This window comes from Calidris pugnax, unplaced genomic scaffold (assembly GCF_001431845.1).
Source record: "Calidris pugnax isolate Ruff unplaced genomic scaffold, ASM143184v1 scaffold54, whole genome shotgun sequence".
Taxonomy (NCBI): Eukaryota; Metazoa; Chordata; class Aves; order Charadriiformes; family Scolopacidae; genus Calidris; species Calidris pugnax.
The window spans coordinates 4907623-4920984 of NW_015090864.1; the positions used below are offsets into that span (position 1 = coordinate 4907623).

The following is a 13362-nucleotide window of genomic DNA, read 5'->3' on the forward strand; positions in this document are numbered from 1 at the left end:
CCCTTTCCCAACAGCTCAAACGTAATGACATTTTCTCTACAGCTCCTTAAAATGTTCTTCCTTTTTTGGGAACTGAGCATGACAGGAGCCTTGTTATTTAGAAAGTGGACTGGTACAGATGCTGTGAGAAGTATTTTGGTTATTCAACAAGACCAGGATGTGGGAAGCCAAGGAAAGATTTGTTCCTGTCCAGGTTTGCAGCAGGTCCTTTGTTTTCATGCTTTCTGAGCCCGCTGGGTTTCACCCCAGGATTTCTGCTCTGTGAATGGATGGTTTGTGCCACTCTGGTTTTTTGGACACAGTTCCACATTATGAAAAGGGCTAGTACCGGCAAGATACGAAAAAGGAAGGAATGTTAGTTTCCAGCATTTTAGACTTTGTAACTAAAATAGTGCTGTTTTCTCACCAAATAACAGTGACAATTCTTTATATACTTAGGTGGGGAAGATATCTTTATGACAGAAGAACAGAAAAAATACTACAATGCAATGAAAAAGTTAGGATCCAAGAAACCTCAAAAACCCATTCCAAGACCATTGGTAAGACTGTCTCAATTCTTCAAAATGAAAATGCATTGCAAAAGTGCAATTTAATTCACTGAAAAGTGTATGTTTGTATATTGTATATAAATAATTTATAGTGTCTTTACATTGATACTCAGGAAGTGCTCTAAAGTCAATTCCATACCAAAAAGTTGGACTGAATGATTATGCAGGTTAAATATTTATTAAGTTCTCTGCATAAATATTGTTGGGTTTTGCACTCACCTTGGAACTGATTAAATTTCAGGATAGGAAGGGATTTTTAATGTCATTTTTACATTCTACCTTTCTCAAATTTCTCTGATTTCAGCATAATTGAGGAACTTTGCTACACAAAAATTGGAGCTGTTGGAAACATGTAGAGATGATTACTCCCTACTTTCATAACTGATGTCAGATGTATTTTTTTCCTCTAGAACAGATACCAAGGGTTTCTTTTTGACATTGTAACACGCCAGGCCTTTGATGTTGTAATCATGATTCTCATCTGCCTTAATATGATCACCATGATGGTGGAAACCTATGAGCAAAGTAAAACGAAGACTGAGGTCCTTAACAAAATCAATATACTCTTCGTTGCCATCTTTACTGCAGAATGTGTACTGAAGTTGGTGGCTCTGAGGCAGTACTATTTCTCAAATGCCTGGAACATATTTGATTTAGTTGTTGTGATCATGTCACTTGTTGGTAAGTAAAATTATTTTGGCAAATTCTTTACTGTATCAATTACTGTTCTTTTCAGAAAAAAATAGTTAAGATTTATCAACTGGAAATGGGTGTTGAAATGGAAATCATAATGCTGTAACGTCTTGAGGAAAAAGAACTAACCCTCTCCCCCCCCCGATTATATTAAAATAATATGAAATAAGATTTTTTAAAAATTTCTGCTCTTTTCTTTTAATAAAAGTATTTTTTTAAAAAAGGTGGCCGTGTTGTGTAAGATCTTTCATAATGGTTGTTGAGAGAGTTTTTTCCTAGTCTGAAAGACAGAATGAGTAACCCATCATGCTGTTACCTTCGTATGTGATAATTTCCGTTGTGCCAACTAAGAAATATTTGATCAGATAGAAATTACTGGGTTTTGTCTTCCATTTTTGTATCAGAGAATTGAAATACATATAGAAAACGAAGACTGGAATTAGATTATAAACTACAGAATTCAGTTTCTGGAAACTCAGGCATAGCTGATTGAAAATAAGGAATCACATGGTGTAACAGGATAGAAAAGAACAGCACAAATGTATTAGCTTTTATTTGAAAGGATTGCAATAGAAGAATGGAGTAAAGAGCTCCTCTGCCAATTTGAGTTTCCTGCCAATTTAACTATTCCTAGGGCCAGTACTGACAAAATAGCAGAAGGCATTAAGGGGAAGAAAATATTTTGTTTCTTTAGTTTGACTTCTGATTTGAGTAAGTAAGATTCCAGTAATAATATGACTTTTCCTTAAGAAATTAAATTCCTAGAGTGGAAATTCAGAAAAATGTATCCAAAACACCTATACCTAGAAAAATAACCCTCTTTTAGTGCTACCAGATCTGTAATATTTTAATGCAAGCTAAAGATAAAGTAACATCCAGGTGTAGCTGTGTCCCTGGATGAACTGGAAGCCATTGTAGAGTGGCATACACAACATCAGTGGGCTTGTTTATACATATTTTGACTATATTATCTAAATGATGACCATGGCATTGTTGTTATATCTTGTTTTCTTAGTTTAGCTTTGTAGTTCCAGTATTTACAGTTAAATTTACAAGGTAAATACATAGCCTTCATCTGCTGAAGTATTCGTACCACCAGTGTCAAAGACAACCATCAGTCAATGAGTGTTGACTAATACAGATATTTGAAGTTGGGCGCAGAAAGGTGCTTGCCATCCTTAGTGCAATAGGTACTATCTCCTGGTGGCTGAAGAATGTAGTTCATAACTGCTGAATTCTACAGCTATTTTTTCAACTCTGACTTCTGCTAGGGTCTTAGCACACACACATCAGATATTTTTCAACCGTACAGATATTATTATTTCATCCGACTTACTAGTTAACCAGAAATGTGATATTCTAACCAATTGTTATCCTTTCCATTTTAGCCTTACTGCTTTCTGGCATTGGTAAAGCATTTGAACATTTCTTACCACCTACACTCTTCAGGGTAATTCGCCTGGCTCGGGTTGGACGTATACTGAGACTCATCCGGGCTGCCAAAGGAATTCGAACTCTGCTTTTTGCCTTAATGATGTCCCTACCTGCTCTGTTTAACATTGGCCTCTTGCTTTTTCTGGTTATGTTTATTTATGCCATTTTTGGCATGGCTAACTTTCCCTATGTGAAGATGGAAGATGGCATTGATGATATGTTCAACTTCCAAACCTTTCCTAACAGCATGCTCTGTCTCTTCCAAATCACAACATCAGCTGGCTGGGATGGTCTTCTCAGTCCTATTTTAAACACTGGGCCTCCATACTGCAATCCAAACATAACTGATACTATAGGCGAATGTGGTAAACCTGCCATCGGTATTATTTATTTTGTAAGTTACATCATTGTATCATTTCTCATTGTTGTAAACATGTACATAGCTGTTATTCTGGAGAACTTCAATGCTGCTACTGAGGAAAGTACAGAGCCTTTAGGGGAAGATGACTTTGACATCTTTTATGAAGTCTGGGAGAAGTTTGATCCTGAGGCAACTCAGTTTATAACTTTCTCAGCACTTTCAGACTTTGCAGATGCTCTGGCTGAACCTTTACGTGTACCAAAACCAAACAAAGTTGAACTCATAGCAATGGACCTGCCTATGGTCAGTGGAGATAGGATCCACTGCTTGGACATCTTGTTTGCTTTTACCAAACGCGTGTTAGGAGATTCTGGGGAGATGGATACTCTCAAAGTGCAAATGGAGGAGAAGTTCATGGCTGCCAATCCATCCAAAAAATCCTATGAGCCAATCTCCACTACTCTCAGACACAGACAAGAGGAAGCTTCTGCCACTGTCATCCAGCGTGCCTACAGGAGTCATTTGCTCCTGCGCTCCATAAAGCAGGCTTCTTACCTGCATCATCGCAGAACTTGCAGTGGTGACAGTCTTGGAGGTGCTGCTCCGGAACAAGAAGGACTTATTGCATTAATGATGGGTGAAAACTATAGTGAGATTCCTGACAAGTCTGAAACTTTGTCTTCGGTATCCTTTCCTCCGTCATATGACAGTGCCACGAGAACCAGCAGTGGCAATCTCAGGGTTGAGAATGGAGAAATTACACGTAATCAACAATCTCCAGACATTAAATAGTTAATCAGTGACAATGTTAATATTTTAAAATGTTCACAGAAGCTGATATTGTAAATACTTGTCAGCTGAGGCAGCCTCCCTATTAAATAAAGTCTGTTGATCATCATCAGTTAACCATAGTTAGGTATGATCGCTTAACTGTGGTAGCTTCTAAATTGTAGCTTTTGATTATGTTGTGTTCAGCTTTGTTCAATATTTACATATGAAGAGACAGAAGCTTTGAAAGGTTTTGGATCTGTTTGATCAAGGGGACCCCACTGCAAAGCAGGTCCCATGGTACCCGAGTGCTGTGGTGTATTCACAGCAGCGACAGACAACATCTACTGATGTTACCCCTGGTGCAGGAGGCAGAGAAAAGCCCAAGCAGCAACAGATCTACTGGAGAACAGGAAAAGAATGTCAATGTTAAGATAAATGGCCAAAGGGAAAGGAGATAAAATTTACCCTTAGTCCACTCCTAATTAGTACTCTTATAAACCTGTTAACCAAAAGGCTGCTGATTTCTTTTTTCTTTTCTTTTTTTCTTTTTTTTTTTTTTTTAACATTTGGGGACTGATATACCACAGCCATAGCCACCGCATGATCCACAGATATGCCACAGTGTAGTGGACTTCTTCCAATATGATCAATTTACAGAATAAATCACAGCATGTATGCTACTGTACTTGTGTTACTGCAGATTAATGAAAGAATAAATACAACTCTTCATATTACAGAAGTTGTGTTGAGCTGAGTAAAATTGTAAAACCTTGCTTTATATTTTGTCACTGGAACCACTGTGCCACTGGAACCCAGAGGACTTTATTCCTACACACTAACAAATAAAACTAACAACTACAAAGGAATCAATATTATTAAAATAATTTTAGTTGGCTAAAATTATTTTCAAACCACTTGCACAGTTTGTGATCCACAACAGTTTAGAGTTGACTGCCTCCTACTTGTGAGATGGTATTTCCCAGCTCCAGCCTGTCCAATATCTGATTCCAGTGATGGGCAGAGTCTGTTGAGAACCAGTAATGAGCCACATGCACCAATTTCATTGATTTGGGTGTGCACTGAACAGTCACAGAATCATAGAATCATTTAGGTTGGAAAAGATCAAGTCCAACTGTAAACCTAACACTGCCAAGTCCACCACTAAACCATGTCCCTCGGTGCCACATCTACACAGCTTTTAAATGCTTCCAGGGGTGGCAACTCAACCACTTCCCTGGGCAGCCTGGTCCAATGCTTAACAACCCTTTCAGTGAATTTTTTTTCCTATTTTTTTATCCAATCTAAACCTCCCCTGGTTTGAATCCTGACATCAAATCCTCTTGGTAGATTATGCATTTAAACACATCTACACTCAAAGGTAGAACAAGTCATCTTTGCCAGTCTGTGTGCCAGGAAGAGGTATTTTTGATTGTAAGAATAGTTTATTGACAGCCAACTACATACAAGCCTCACTGAAGCTGAGTCAGAGCTGCTCCACCAGTGTAGATCAGATGCAAAAGATAATTGGGACCTAAAGTGAATTGTTTATTGGTGCAAGAAATGACAAGTACCTCCTAGGGTGAATTTTACCTTCTGCAGAAACCCTTCTGAGTAAAGGTGATACGGTTTTCAGCCCTTGCCATGTTTTTTAATCATTCTGGTTCTCCTCTGAACCCACTTAATTTTGGATCCTACTGATATCCTACTAAAATCCCAGGTTTTTTGATGGCTGTGTGGCATACAGTCTTGTTTCCGTATGGATTACCATCATTTTTGGTCATACTAAACAATGTTTTATGTACTTGCCCCCTTTTAAGCACTATTCTGACAGCATTAGATTAACAGCCTGGTGTCTTCAACAGTTACCTCTCCCGTAATCTATGTATCATTTACAAATTTTACACCAAATTATTGCATTTTTTAAAGAAGATATTAATAGAGACAACAAAAACATGAAGGCTGAGACCTCTTCCCTTTCCCTTTCCCTTTGAGAAACACCAGCTCAATAACATAACGTCTTTGTCTGTTCCTTTGATAGTGAGGCAGCACAGCAAACATAGCAATGAAGCACATGAGGATGCCAAGACTGTACCTCTCTGTAGTGGGTTTGATTTCACTGCCTAAAGCACACACATTTTTCACAGGAAATCAAAGTAATGTAAGGGTCTTGAATACTTGCACCCCAGTTCAAAGAGTTAAAGGCAGGGGGGAAGGTCTATGTGAAACTAACCAATAAAAAGCTATTTTCTTCAGCAAAAATCAGAAGCTGTAGCATAAGGTAGACTGACTTTACCATTAAGACAATCATTATTAATGGGACTGTACTGATAATTTAGTTCAGTGCTTCTCAGCTCTTGGGGAAATCGATAGAGATGCGTGGCGTGGAACTCCTACTGCACTTTAAAGAAAAAAGAAGTTTTTTCCTCCCATTTTCCTTCCTTTGCAATTCAACAGTTGTGAATTAAAACTAGATCAAGTGCAGAGAAGCAATACTAAAATGAATAACAAACAATGTGAGAGATTCAAGTTTACTTTGTTCAGCCTAGAAATAACAGCTGAGAGGACGTATCAAAACTCTCAGTTAATAAAGCAGGTGGGAAAAGATGAGTGAGGGAGAAAAACATTTAAAAGAAAAACAGAATAGTTAGGAAAAACTTACCCTGAAAATTAGAAGTGACTTCTGTTCTTCAGGGAATGGAGTAATGCAGAAGGAGCAGAGGAACCAGTCTGACCAAAAGGTGAATAGTTATACATTTCTTCAAGGGATTAGTTGCCACGGCACTTTCAAGGAGATGTGTGACCCCTTGGTTCCTGCTTGAAACTCTCTGAATGTCATAAAATTAAGACACAGATCTGCAATAGGACAGTGAAACTTGTTGAATGCTTCCTCCTAGTGGATTTAGATCAAAATGACATATTCAAAGTGCAAAAAACAGTTGGGGCCAGTGTCTCAAAGATAAAGATTGAAACCTAAAGAGATAATTAACTATCTTAAAAAAATATTAGCAGCAAGCAGACAGCTTAGAGGGAGTGGGAGAAAGCTAAAGGAAAGCTACAGTTCAAAGGTCAGAAAACAGTAACAAATAACTCATTGGCTGTATAAGAAAGAAGAAGAAAAGTAAAGAAGATGTGTGATTGGCTTAAAATGGGCTAGGGATGAGGTTTTGGACAGTTTTAGGCTTAAAGATAATCTATCTCTCTATATACAATAAAGATCAAGCAAATATTCTCCTCTATTTTCAATGAAGATGATATGCAATATGGGATTACATTTTCCTTGGCTAACAAGAAATGTTTGAATGGAAATGTGAGTACATTCACGGATGACCATAGAAGGGAATTAAAGCAATGGAGTTGATGCCAGAATAACCCTCAAACATACTGTTGAGAACCGCCACATGAAATTGCAGATCTGTCAGTAGGGATTTTAGAAGAATCTATCAAATCAGGAAAGGTAGCAGGAGTGAAAAAAACCCACCACAAAACGCAAACCAAATGCAATACTCGTATTTGAAAAGGAGGTAATGAGCAGTTCAAGCAATCAAAAGACTTGCTAATCTGAACTGAGTGAGTTGCAGGGCTACAAAACACATTTTGAAAGGGAAATAATGAAAGACTTGAAGGAAAGTGGAAAATTGAATAAAATAGGTTTGAAATCTATTTACTAAAAAAATAAGAATGTTGCAGATCTTATCCGGGGGCATTCTGAGAAAGCCCTGTCAGATGAGGAGCTAGAGTTGAATTGGAGGCAACTGGCACTTAGGCAAGAGCTGTGCTATTTGTAGAGGGGAAACTGCTTCTGCTCATGCCATGCTTCTGCTGGTGAGAGAGCTCTCACACCCATCAGTTGGATTTAGCAATATTTTATCCATAACCTGAGCACAAAAACGGTAGCGCCTTCAGTAATTCAGTGGGTTAAAATCGGGAGGAGTCTGGAGCATCCAGGAGGAGCAGGAAATCCTGTTGGATGAGCCCAGACACTGGAGCGAGAACAAAATGCAATAGGGCAGGGCATAAAGTCCTCTACCAGGGGCAAAATAGGCACATTTGCTACCAGGTGATGGAAACAAGCAGAGTACTGTGAAGAGCAGGATAGATCACTGAAAAATAATGGATAAATTACTGAATCAGAATGGTCGTGATGAGTAATGTGATGCAATCGTGAAACAGAGAAATGTGAGTGAAGATCTATCAGCTGAGACACAGTCCGTGGAGTGCAGGGTGTGCTAATGCAGTGGGAAAGCACGGGTGAGGTCACATCTGCACCCGGGCATGCATTGGTAAATGATGCTCAAGAAAGATTCATACGAACTAAACAAGAATTAAAGGGTTTCTAGCACAGACAGGGGATTAGAAAGGCTTTAGAAGGAAGCCTGGAAGCCTAGCTTGTTTAATCCTGCAAAATGAAAGTCGAGAGGGGAGACGTGACTGTTCCTGAGAGGGGAATAAATGTCAGTGAGGGTTAAACCAGAGCACTGAGCAATGCTTATTTTGAATACAGCCTGAAAACCACCCTTCCTCCCAAGTGTAGAGGAGGAGTGCCGTCCCTGTGGTGAGTTTCCCCTGTGGAAGCTTTCCGTGATCCCATGGCTACAGGCCAGGCCTCAGGCACAGAGAAAAGCTGGAAAATGCACTGAGAAAATTTGTCAGCCATATCCACTTGGTCTTAGAGTACAAGTTTCTCCAGGACACCAAGACCAAATCATACAAAATGTGTTTGTTTATCCCACACAGACAATTGAGATGGTCCCTAACTGAGACCTCTGATGTGTTGGAACAGCTATCCCAGAAAGTGGAAAGAGAGTTTCCTGCAACAAACGCAGAGTAACTCTTGCAGGAGGGTATAGGGTGTAGCAGAGCAGGCTGGCACGGTCACAGGTCATGTGTAGGAAAAGTGCTGATATAATTGCAGGCAAATAGATGCAGAAGCTCTTTGGAGAAGTTCTGAACTAAGGTTTAGGCTAGCTGATATGAAAAGCAGATCCAGAGTGTCTCCTTTTGTATAGTATGAGCACAAACCAACCTTATGTTATGACTAAGTCATCTCCACTGAAAAGAACTGGAGATACAGGTTTAAAGGCTGCCAAATATCTTGCAGGTGAGTGTTGGGTTACATTTGACTAAAATAGGTGGTCCACATGGGTTTACAGCTCTTGACCTGAAGTCACCAAGAAGAATGTCTGCCCCCTGGTAATTTGTTTCACAGTTAATTAGCCTTTCACTTAAAATCACAAGCCTACCTTTTCATTTAAATTAGCGTGACTTCAGCTCCAAAGCCTGGTTCTTGATATACTTTTAATACTGCATTAAAAAGTTCTTTAGTACCTGCTATTTTCATTCAATGAAGGCACTTATTCACTATCACCTCTCTATTTATTATTTTAATGTGAATGGAATGACCTCTTATAGCAACTCACACAGGCATTTTCCTCATCAATCAAATAATCTTTTGGCTGTTTTCAGCATCTTCCTGTATCTGACCCACCAATGCCATAGCTGCTGCCTGTCATGATCATTATAGCCCTTACAGCGTGCAGCCAATTTGCCCTCTCCTGGAAGCTGAAGAGCAGGAGCCAACTGTCAGGAGCTTTATTGGATGTAGCAGGGAAAGGGTTAATTCATTCAGCCATCAGGAGCCAGGTGCAAGTTATAAAAGGTCAGAAAAAAAAAATATATATAAAAGAGAGGAGGTGGCTGCTTAGGGCTGAGGTGAATAAGGTGAATGTTGGGAAGAAGGATGCTTCAGTTCTGTGAAGGTAAGGTGTGGGAAAGCTGGGTGCTGTTTTAAGGGGAGAAGTAGTAGTTTGAGGACTATCAGCTGGAGGAAGGCTAGTATGGGTTTAATAGATCTGAGTGATTTTTGGGTAAGGTGTAAGCTTCTGTGGGTGGGTTGGTTGGTCTCAAGGAGGTGACACATCTACCCATGATGAGCTATGGAATACCTTGATGTTTTATCCTGGTGTCAAGCTCACTAGTGGAAGGACATGACCTTGTGCCATGAGAGGGGCCAGGCTGAGTCTGAGCCAGCCCAGAAAACAGATGTCTGTTAGCAGCATGATGAGAAGAAGTGGGTGGGCTTGTTTACTACTCTGGTGGTGTCTTTAGCCTATGTTAATTTAACCTAAAGGCAAGAAATCAAAATGATGTATGCTTCCACATATCTAGAAAGAGATAAATCAACCATGGCTAGCATAAGATTAGTAACCTGGAAATGTCTGGGTTACTTCATACTATCTCCTCTCAAACCAACAGAATTTTGGATGGAAAAATCTTTCCTGATATAGGGAGCACTTGTTTAGTTAAGTCTTAGATCATTCTGCTTGGTGACCTTCAAGCTTATTCTCACACAACTTCTACTGCACCTCAACCTCCTAAAAATGGGGAAGGTATCAAATAAAACTGTTCCGTTGTTCTGTGTTGATATTTCTCAATGGCTAAACCCACTGCTGGCTGAGAGTCCCTGGGGAAGCAAGGTCCAGAGTTTATCTCAGTAATATGCATGATGCAGTTCTCGCCTCAGGCTCACATTTTTTGGTAGGTCTTGTACTTCAATGAGGTTCAAGTTGTATTTTCAAGTTTCTTCTCACTGTGAATTGTGGCTTTATTCTGAAATCTGAACTGGAATTCTGATGTGGTATTACATCACAGGGTTCAACATGGGAGCAATCTTCTGCGGCAGATATGTCAGGAATGACAGAGAAGTGACCTTGTCAGATAGTTGGATTTGGGAAATGGTGTTAAGAGGTGTGTGATGCCCACCTGTAGGACAACCTCATCAGTGTGTGTTTGTTCGACCCCACGGTGCTCCTGCTGTGGTATTAACAGAGCACAGTGACATGGGAGTCTGCAATCCCCTATGTGTTATAAGTCATTGGCAGTTTTAATGTTTTACTGGATCAGGTATCACATCTTGCACTCTGTGTTTGTTGGGATTGACTGCAGGATCAAAGAGGTCAATTGAAGTGGAGGATGCAGAAACTCTCCCTCTCATGAAACCGCACTTGCCAATCCCAAGCAGGAGTGACTGCTATTACAGTCTTAAAACATGTGGCTGACTCCTGAGCTAAAGATGCCTACACAGGTAAAACCAAATTCCATGATAAAGCCTTGTGCAGGACAGTACTACAAATTGGGGAGATGACTGAAACTACGATGACAACCAAAAAGAACTATTTTGAGCCCTGCTGCATCACCAAACACTGCTGCCACCACCCACAGTGAGCAGCCAAGGTGGCTGGTGGGGGTGAGGATATCCCTGTTTCCTTCACACAGCTCTTCCCACCGCCTTTGACTGTACTGTATTGTACTCCTGGTTCTGCAAGTGCATTTGTCAGGCTCTCTAGGCAGGGAGCAGGACACTTGATGTAAACCTAAACATGTAGGCTGCTCCACAGATGCTGGTGGGAGGGGAGAGATGCTGCAAATAGTCCCTCCTGGGTGCTTAGCACCCATCCCCATCTGCATTATGTGTAGCAGGTGCAAAATACAACTCTAATTTATCACACCTCATTTATCTAAGGACAAAGATCTTACTCAATTTAAATACTTTCTTTCCTGAAATATCCCTCCCCGACTCCCCATTCTTCCCTGAAGTTTGAGATTTATTTTTGAGCCAATTTTTTTAGGGAAAAGGCAGCTGGTGAATGTTCAGGTTCATGTGGCAATTAGTTCCCTCTTCCATTGAGGCTACAGCACAGTAGCAAGAAAAATGGTAGTGATACCCACCATCACCCAGAAGTAAGTTAATTTCAGCTGTTAATTCATTTTTTAATTTGTCTGGGAAACTTTTATCCACTTTTCATTTCTTCAAGGAATTCCTGAATGAGGTCCTCAGCTGGTATATTTGATTGATGGTGTTGAGCCCATTTATGCCAGCTGAGGACCTTGGGTGCTAGAATCATCAGGAGCTAAACCAAAGTTATGGGGTTTTTGAGCTGGATTCTTGTGGGGTGTATTTTGTTTGTGGTGGATTTTTTTTTTTGTCACTCATGATACAAGCTACTATCAAATTTATACAATGGAAACAATCCAGAATTTCTTTTTTCCATTTTGATTAAACTGTGTTCTGAGACAGTCTTATGTGCACTACTAAGCCTTTGAGCAAGTACTATTGTCTCCTCTCTTACTTGAATTCTGCAAGCTTCCTTCAAAATTCAATCTTTCTTTTTTTTTTTATTTTGTGCAAGCCTTAGCATCCCATTAGCTGACATCAGCCCCAACATCTCCTCCAAACAACTTTGTCTTCATACAAATAAACTGATTACAGTGTGGTTTATTGGGCACTATCCCTGCTCCTGTGATCTCTTTCTAGATTACACCTTCAGGCACTGCTCTTTGCTCAGGAGGACACTACCTGCACCTTCCTGAGAAAAATCTGCAGTATGGTAGCTCTTACAGCAAAATGAAAGAAAAATCTTTAGGAAGTAGGCAGTGTTCAGGCCTACTGTTAATAGCCACTGTTCAGTGACTATTTATAAGTGGGGTCTTCTTGCTTATGGCAAGAACTTAGCAGTTCCAGGAGAACCGTTCTACTTAGGACCTGTGGTGAAGAAATTGTTGGTGTAAGGGTTTGCTGAAGTCAAGAAAAAACTAAAACAAAACAAAGTCCCCCATGCACACACTCTTATCTGAAACATATCCCAAGTCAATAAAAATTATGCTGAGACTTCTTTCTTTTTACTTTCTTCAAAGTATAGAAAAACAGTGGGAGAATGGGGACTGGGTGCCTTTACATCTTATTACTTATGAATCAGTTCAGGCAGGAAGAACCCTACAGAAGAGCTGTGTAATTGTGTTTGGATCTATGTGGCAAGGGAAACCCAATGCAATTTATCAATAACACAGCGCAACCTCAGCTCTGAACTCATGACACAGTCAATGTAGGGGAGAAAGGCACCTCCAGAGGCTGATTGATCTTATCCATCTAGGGATGAGTAATCACATATCTCTCCACTGACACTTTGCACATTGTATGACTTAATCAGATTTAGAATAGAATCACAGAATGGTTTGAGTTGGAAAAGACCTTTAAAGGTCAACTAGTCCACCCTCCCACTATGAGCAGGGACATCGTCGACTAGATCAGGTTGCTCAGAGCCCTGTCCAACATGACCTTGAATGTTTCCAAGGATGAGGCATCTACCACCTCTCTGGGAAACCTGGGCCAGTGTTTTACCACCCTTATTGCAAAAAATTTCTTCATTATAGCTCATCAAAATCTCACCTCTTTTAGTTTAAAGCCATTGCTCCTTGTTGTGTTGCAACAGGCCCTGATAAAATGTTTGTACCCATCTTTCCAGTAGGCCTCCTTTAGGTACAGAGAGGCTGCTATAAGGTCTCCCTGGAGCCTTCTCTTCTCCAGGCTGAGCAACCCCAACTCTCTCAGCCTGTCCTCACAGCGGAGGTCCTTCATGCCTCTGATGATCTTCATGGCCCTCCTCTGGACTTACTCCAACAAGTCCATGTTCTTCTTATGTTGGGGGTTCCAGAGGTAGAGGCAGAACTGCAGGTGGGGTGTCACCAGAATGGAGGAGAGGGGCAAAATGGCTTTCTTTG

The 13362-nt window shown here is 40.3% G+C and overlaps 1 protein-coding gene across 1 annotated transcript in view; it reads left to right on the plus strand.

Annotated features, from left to right (window-relative positions):
* The window catches only part of LOC106889645 (sodium channel protein type 5 subunit alpha-like), a 52005-nt gene that overhangs the window by 28075 nt on the left and 10568 nt on the right, over positions 1–13362 (plus strand). The window contains exons 25-27 of the mRNA XM_014944865.1: positions 439–539; positions 959–1229; positions 2630–3799. Coding sequence (XP_014800351.1) covers positions 439–539; positions 959–1229; positions 2630–3799 — 1542 coding nt within the window. The remainder of the gene's footprint in view (positions 1–438; positions 540–958; positions 1230–2629; positions 3800–13362) is intronic.